Consider the following 8060-nt stretch of genomic DNA (forward strand, 5'->3'; position numbering starts at 1 on the left):
ACTCAGTCTCAATTACCCAGCTGGTCACTCTGATTAATGAACATTTATGGAAATAGGAAATTAATTGGAAACAGAGATACTTTAAGAAAGTGATGGAATGTATTTCTTCACCGCTCGCATCACATGTTGCCAGTTTTGGGTGGAGCGTTTTGCGTGAGAAGCCTAATTTTTTTTTAAATCTGTCATCGAGTGGAATAGGATATTACGACAAGTTGTTGGTATTTTATTTTACGACGCAATTTTATCATTAGAAAGAGATATACCATCTAAATTCTTAAAAATATTATCAACTAAATTTCACTGTAAAATTTGTGAAAGGCAAATCTTTTATCTTAAAATGAAAGACAAAGGTAAAAAATGAATGTTGGAGATATGACTGCAAAGTAACATTTTTAACTTATTATCTTTTCTAGGATTTGAAGTGTTATTGTGCTCCAGAAAACAACATTGCTTGCTTATGTTGAAAACTAATAGGTTTAAATTATAGAGGAAGACTTTTTGCTGTGGGCGGACTTTCTCAATATCCTAAAAAAAGGTACACTATCTTGTAACCTTCTGGGACAACATCCACAAATCCTATGCACTCCAGCACCCCTATAAGTTCTTTGTTCTCCTTTACCAGCCCAGCAGTGAAAAGGCTGCTTGGGTGGAAACAGGGAGACGAAGAAGAAAAATGGGCAGAAAAGGCAGTAGACTCTCTTGTGAAGAAGTTAAAGAAGAAGAAAGGTGCCATGGAAGAGCTGGAGAGGGCTTTAAGTACCCCTGGGCAGCCCAGTAAATGCGTTACAATCCCACGCTCACTCGATGGAAGGCTCCAAGTGTCACATCGTAAGGGTCTTCCCCATGTCATCTACTGCAGGGTTTGGCGTTGGCCTGATCTACAATCACATCATGAGTTAAAACCACTGGAATGTTGTGAGTTCCCATTTGGATCAAAACAAAAGGATGTATGCATAAATCCGTATCATTACCGGCGGGTGGAAACTCCAGGTAAAAAATATATAATTCTTGAACTTTTTAACCATTATTTTTTTTATCTAAAGTTATTTATTTGTGAAAGTAGCACTCCTGTCAACTGATCTTTTTGATAGGACTCCTTCTCTGCAGAGGATCTTTATGCAGAATTTTTGGAATGATACATTTTTATCTGAGTAGAAAGAATGACTTATTCATGTGGAAGAGCACTTAAAGTGATTATCTGTGCATGCTGGTGTATTTTATTAGTCATTAGTTACAGTCACATAGTAAATAGATGATAAATATTCAATCACTAATAGCGTGCATGGGGCGAGGCTGGAGAGGTGTTTATATTAGTGTCTGGAGGTCATACTGCAGACAGCAGACTGGCTTCCAGCCCTCTTAGTCACGTGAATCCCACTCATGAGCATGAGTGCCAGGGAGACATTTTTACTGGGTTCATGCCAGTCTCCAGAGTGACTGGGCTGAAATAACACTGCCGATTTGTATACTACCTGACACTGACATATTAACCGTTCAACTACTTACTATTCAAAAATATTAAAGGTTAACCCTCTGGTGGGGTGAACAATACATTGTTTTTTATGTATGGCCCATGCCACCCAACAGAGGTTGATAGTTTAAGGACAGGAGGTGTACACAAAAAATTACTTTCTCATACTGTTTTTAACACTTTTTAAAAAAAGCATATCCTTAGAAAGTCAAAGTTTTTTTAAGTAACATAAAAAATATGTAAAAAATTAACAGTTTAACAAAATATTCATTCTGCAACTGTGTTAGATAAAAATGAAGTCCCCAGGCAGCCTGGATAAACCTTAACAACTTTTAAAACGTTTCAGTAATGCATCCATTTTTTATGCTGTGACAGAAATGCAAGCATCGTTAGGCCATTGTTGTAGAAACTGAAACAAGTTTCTTAAAAGTTCCCATGCTCTACATTACTAAAGTTTCAGTGGAAATAATAAAATGACACAGAAGCTAATGTTAATTTGCTTAGTGTGCTCACATGTTGTGTAAGGGAACAGCTTCTTTAATATATATATTTTTTTGGAGACCAACTTGCACATCATCGTCCTTCATGTGAAACTCTGCTGGTCTAAAGATACCTGCCTCAGTAGTACCCACCTCCAAAGACACGTCACCTATGGAAAGTGCAGCATGACTTTCCATGGCCCCCAGGTTGTTTTTGTTGGTCACCCTGTTGACAGTAGATTTATTTGGAACAGATAGTGCATTAATAGATCCTCAAAAGGTTAGATGCAATATACTGGTAAGAACTTTTTTTTTTTACTGAGATGGTTGATGGGTAAGTGATGTAGCCACTAGTATTGGAGTGAAGGACACATGGGATATGATATCTGCTTGCAAATTCAGTTTTTCCAAAATAAAAAGACTGAATCTTTATAATATTATTTAGCTTCTGCCTTCCTGTCTCCTCTCCCACAGCTACTCTTCTTCTCTTGCCTCTTCTTGCTCTTCTTTCTTTGTCAGCTTCTCCCTGGGTCTTCTTTCGTCAACTGCTTCACTGTGAATCAGGCCTCCTGAAGCACTTCCACAACACTGTTGCGCCCTCGGGCAGATCCTCTACCCAGATTGGAGAGGCTGTCCCCATGGCTCCTACCCTTTGTTGAAGTACTCCAAGAGGCCAGAATAATTAAGATGGCTTTGGGGAAAAAGAGAAGCATTTTTGCACCTCTCTGTATTTTTCTGGCCTCTTGGAGTACATCCTCAGAATCCTCTTTCTCTTCCTCCAGTCATGGGAGAGGGTACACCTGGAAGCTCTGGAATTTTGCTGAAGTGCTCTGGGAGTCCTTGTTCACGAGAAGCGGACAAAAAAAAGGCACAGAGAGAAACGGATGAAAAAAGTAGACTAAAGGATAAGGAGAGGCTAGAAAAGAAGCAGACCTGTGGGAAAAGGAGAAAGAGACATGGAAGTGTTTGGCAGAGAATGTAGGGAGATGTTGAAAGAGAGAGAGAGAGAGAACAAGAGCGAGTAAGAGTTAGAGAGTGCGAGGGAGTGTAACTAAGGGAGAATGAGATTAAAAACTGAACAATATGCAAACAAGAATGATGATAGGAAATTGGAGTTACGCTGTACCACAGTCAATGTCTGGCTCGATATAGAGGGATGGCAGTTATGCTGTACCACTGTCAATGTCTGACTCAGTATGTAGTGATGGGAGTTATGCTGCACTACTGTCTGTGTCTGGCTCACTATGTAATGATAGGAGCCAAGCTGTACCATTGTCTGGATCACTAGTATATGCATTTTTGAAAACTAAAAAAAACAAATACTTACCTGACCTAGTTAGAAGATGAAGCTGCCCTCCGCTATCCGAGTAACAGGAAAGCACTACCACTGAATTTGTGGACATGAACAAAGGTCTGAACAGACCCATGCCCAGCACAGGCTTTGCTTAGCTTGCACTGGAGCTGACTGGCTGACTGGTGGTGAGAATGCAGGGATATGTGTTCAGCCGACAGAATGTAGCTGCATTTGCAAAAGGGATACCATGAAAATAGAATGGGACCATACAGCTATCATATGCTATCAAGTGCATATGATGGCTGGAGTGTCCTTTTGCTTGCATTCTTTGGTTTCTGGTAATTACATTCAATATTTACTTTGTAAGCTGACAGAATTGTGTTTGTTTTATTGTTATAGTGTTGCCGCCAGTACTTGTGCCAAGACACAGTGAGTTTAACCCCCAGCTCAGCCTGCTAGCTAAATTTCGGAATACTTCCCTTAACAATGAACCCCTGATGCCACACAATGCAACATTTCCAGAATCTTTCCAGCAACCAACATGCACTCAATTTTCATCTTCACCAAGTAACATCTTTCCTCAATCTCCGAGTACCATCGGCTATCCGGATTCCCCAAGAAGTTCTTCTGACCCAGGAAGTCCATACCAGATCACAGGTCAGTTTGACAATAATTAGACACATATAGAACATATATTCAGGCAATTAGCATCTTAAAATTTAACATTTTCTACATGCAGTTCAATACAGTGTAAAATCCATGGAAACAATAGCAACAAGTGTTTATTGTTAGGTACCCTATTTCTAAAGCGATAAATCTTCTCTGTCAACAGATACACCCCCACCTCCATATAATGCTCCAGAGGTTCATGGAAACCAAAACAGACACTCTACAGATTCTACCGACTGCCAGCTTGTCATACCAGCTCTAAATAGAGGTATGCATGGTCTGTATACAAGACTTCAATGGATATGAAACTTAGTTTTAAACTAACAGCAAAGGAAAGAACATTTTCTTTAAATATATGCTCAGTTCAACCATTAAAGAAGAAACCATCTGAAAATCTAGAATATAATGCATATATATAATTCATTTTCAAGTGTACGGGATAATTTTCTAATTTGTTATTTTATATATCTTGATAATTATCTTAATAATTCCACTAAAATGTATGTGCTGTGGATATTTACAGAATTCCGTCCGGTTTGCTATGAAGAACCCCTGCATTGGTGCTCGGTTGCATACTATGAACTCAACAATCGTGTAGGGGAAACGTTCCAAGCCTCTTCCCGCAGTGTACTCATTGATGGATTTACCGATCCCTCCAATAACAAGAACAGATTCTGCTTGGGACTTCTTTCTAATGTGAACCGAAATTCCACCATAGAAAACACACGGAGGCACATCGGAAAAGGTGAAGTGAAATTTATTCTATTTATTTTACCCTACCTGAGTGCACTGCCATGGTCACAGTTTTCTACAAGTAGTTTGGAGTTCTGTTCCCTAGCTTGTGAACACCACCTGGTGGAGTAGAGCATACACTGAAATTGAAATAGTAATAGGCCAATGTTTAGTAATTCAGAGGGAAATGACAGAATAGATGGGAAGGGGACCAAGAAGTGCGTGAGAGAGTGTAAAGCTGCAGAGAAAAAAAACAACAGTTAAAAAAAGACAGCCCCTAACTCTGCAAGACTTATGGTGGGGGCCCCTAAGCACTAAACATACTTTCACACAGTAACATACGTATACACACACTGTTACATACTTACGCACAAATACAAACACAATACTAATATACTTACACACACAAAACCCCTCACCTTCTTACCTTTGCTGTGCTCTGGCCGGTGACAACTATTCTGCTCCCTCTCGAACCTCACGTGGGAAATGGCATCATATCCCCAGTATGTGGGAGTGAGGGAACGAGGCCTAGAGGTATACACGGGTGGGGAGAGGATTGGCAGGGCTGCGCTGGACTCTGTTACCGCAGTTAAATATATATATATATATATATATATATATATATATATATATATTTTTTTTTTTTTTCTTTTCAGTGATAAACCAACCATAGTAACAATGTTTACCATAAATGCATGGGAATTCAATTACTAGGGAATTGTATGCGCACAATATACATTTATAACATGGCCGCAGCTTTACTTTGTGTTTTGCTTTTATCCAGGAGTTCATCTGTATTATGTCGGTGGAGAGGTTTATGCCGAGTGTGTGAGCGACAGCAGCATTTTTATACAAAGCCGAAACTGCAACTACCAACATGGCTTCCACCCGGCCACTGTATGCAAAATCCCCAGTGGTTGTAGCCTGAAGATATTCAATAACCAGCTCTTTGCCCAGCTCCTGTCACAGTCAGTGAACCAAGGATTCGAGGTGGTGTACGAGCTGACTAAAATGTGTACCATTCGCATGAGCTTTGTTAAAGTAAGTATTATTTTTTTTTAAAGTTGCCTTTATAGATTTTTTAATCCTCCATGATATTTATGTGTAAAAACTAAACATTAAAACTTAAATATTATTTTAAATTAATCCTAACATTAATTCCTCACAAATTTGCCAAGAAGACGTATCAGAATGAGGTAACATATCAATGAGGAGATTATGAAATGTAAACACGCTAAACTATACATAAGAAATGGAGAAATAATCATCAATTAAGTAATAATTACTCTGTGTCCACTTAAAACGGACTAAGAGTCCTCTGCGGTCTTGAAAGCTAATGTAACTTTACAACTTCTGCTATGCTGCCCCAGTAATGTGTATCAGCTTTGACCAAAAGACTCTATAGTCTCTATAGTCCCTCTATAGCGGGAAAGCTCCAGGTAGCCTGCCCTGGGAAGTTTCCAGGTATGCGTGGTACCCCTAAAGGGGCAGCCATGCCCATTTTTTTCAGATATATAAGTAAACAGGGTATGTTTGACTAAGAAATCATACTTCGTTCCATCCTCTGATGGAAGCCCTCAATGTGTTCCAATATACCAGACCGTTCCAAGTAACATAGTGATCAATACATGGTAGGTCCTGGGTTTACGTTCTCTTTGAAGCACTAATGATAATATATCAAACCTAAAATTCAAACTAAAGGCTTTGTACCCAAGAAATGTGTATGTGTTTTGATTTAAAAAAAAAAAAAGTAAACCCGACCCCTTCCTTCATTTTGTATTTGTTATTATTGGGCCAAAAGCTTGTAAAACACGATGCCATTTGTCTGCTAATAATTGTTTTTTTAATGTGTGTTTTTAGGGTTGGGGTGCGGAATACCATCGGCAGGACGTAACAAGCACTCCTTGCTGGATTGAGATCCATCTGCATGGCCCTTTGCAGTGGCTGGATAAAGTTTTAACCCAGATGGGTTCACCTCATAATCCAATCTCTTCTGTGTCATAAGTATAGAGTCTTCAATGTGCTATTGCAGGCAGTGGCTTAAAGAGTATCATTTTTTTCATCCAAAAATTATTTGTAATGTAAATACATATATTTCAATATATGTAATGTGGCTTCTTCTGTGTTAACGTGGAAAAAGATCTAAAGATATGTTCTATGTTTTTGATATATCCATACTATTTCTATAGAGAGAGCGCTTCACAGATGTTATATGGGCTATATGGGAACTCGATAGATTAAAAGAGAACAACACAGCTTCAACTTAGTTCTAAGCATTTTTTTGTTTTCTAATAGAAATGAGAAAATCATACTTGATGCACTTATACACGGTACGTAAACCTAGAGGGTTTTAATATTTTCTTATTTTTATTTGATCTATTTGTTCTTTAGTAACGACTCTGAGAAGTCACTCGAAAGGCTTGTTTCTTTATAGAAAAGCCTATTTTTTATATTTGTGTTTTGTATAGTAGTATTATAAAAAGTCATATGGTATATAAAGGTATTTTGGGAAGATCATTTCTTGCAAGTAAACTGTGTTTTTTTTATTATTATTTTAGCCACCTTGTTGTCATTGCCACTATATAAATGAGCTTTTTAGAAGAAGAAGGTATCTCCGAGGAGCAGTAGAGGAATGAGTTGCTCTTGTTTGTCCTTTGGAGCACATTAGTGTTGAGAGTTTAGCGCATTGGCCTGGATTTAGTCCAGGGCTGTCTAAGAGTAGTTGTCTGCTAAGAAGAAGTCATTAGACACTCCTATAAGAACTAGCCAGTATATTTTTTAAGAATGCTCTCCCGCAACAGCTGAAGAGCCTCAGTGGACATGTCTGGTATTATCAATGGTCTTTGATCTCTGTATCAGTCCGGTGGTTGGCGGACAGCAGAATTATGAGACTATATCTCCACAAACCAGATAAAGTATAATGAGGTTGTTCAGAGGATTTGTTTTGAGAAGATCTCTATTTCTTATTCTGTAAGCATAGCATTTAGATGAAAAGTAGTATCTATGACTTTGCCAAAGTCTGTTGTATGCACTGTATAAATAAATAGATGAGACATCAGACACTAGTGATTGTTTATTATTTTTCTGTTTTTGCATTTCCTGTGTAACAAGTCTATGAAAATATTACCTAAAAAGTAACATTCTAGCCTGAAATGTTAGTATTAACACTAAAGAATGAACAGAAATAGAATGTCGCTCATACTGCAAGCTGTGCCCCTTAAACACTGTAAACCCAAAGATAAAATCAAATTACAATATACTACTATACGAATAACCAAACAGATAACAGCAAACAAATGCATTTAGCCTTTACATATACAGCTCATCATGTAGCTTATAATATATACCGTATTTGCTCGATTATAAGACGACCCTGATTATGAGACGACCCCCCAAATCTTAATATTAATTTAGG

General features: G+C 38.2%; 1 protein-coding gene across 1 annotated transcript; it reads left to right on the plus strand.

The window, feature by feature from the left end:
• The first annotated feature begins 511 nt into the window (after positions 1-511).
• On the plus strand, positions 512-6867 carry SMAD9 (SMAD family member 9). Its single transcript, XM_053457777.1, has 6 exons — positions 512-990; positions 3644-3901; positions 4077-4181; positions 4437-4658; positions 5430-5686; positions 6506-6867. The coding sequence occupies exons 1-6, from the start codon at positions 579-581 to the stop codon at positions 6647-6649; spliced, it is 1398 nt and encodes a 465-aa protein (XP_053313752.1). The 5' UTR covers positions 512-578; the 3' UTR covers positions 6650-6867.
• Positions 6868-8060: the final 1193 nt, after the last annotated feature.

This window comes from Spea bombifrons, chromosome 2 (genome assembly GCF_027358695.1).
Source record: "Spea bombifrons isolate aSpeBom1 chromosome 2, aSpeBom1.2.pri, whole genome shotgun sequence".
In the NCBI taxonomy this organism is placed as follows: domain Eukaryota; kingdom Metazoa; phylum Chordata; class Amphibia; order Anura; family Pelobatidae; genus Spea; species Spea bombifrons.

Bases quoted from the DNA above. Each gene is read 5' to 3' on its own strand.
- SMAD9 (XM_053457777.1), top strand. From the start codon at position 579: ATGCACTCCAGCACCCCTATAAGTTCTTTGTTCTCCTTTACCAGCCCA. The intron at 3,902-4,076 runs GTCAGTTTGACA...CTCTGTCAACAG, and splicing joins AAGTCCATACCAGATCACAG to ATACACCCCCACCTCCATAT. The intron at 5,687-6,505 runs GTAAGTATTATT...GTGTGTTTTTAG, and splicing joins TTCGCATGAGCTTTGTTAAA to GGTTGGGGTGCGGAATACCA.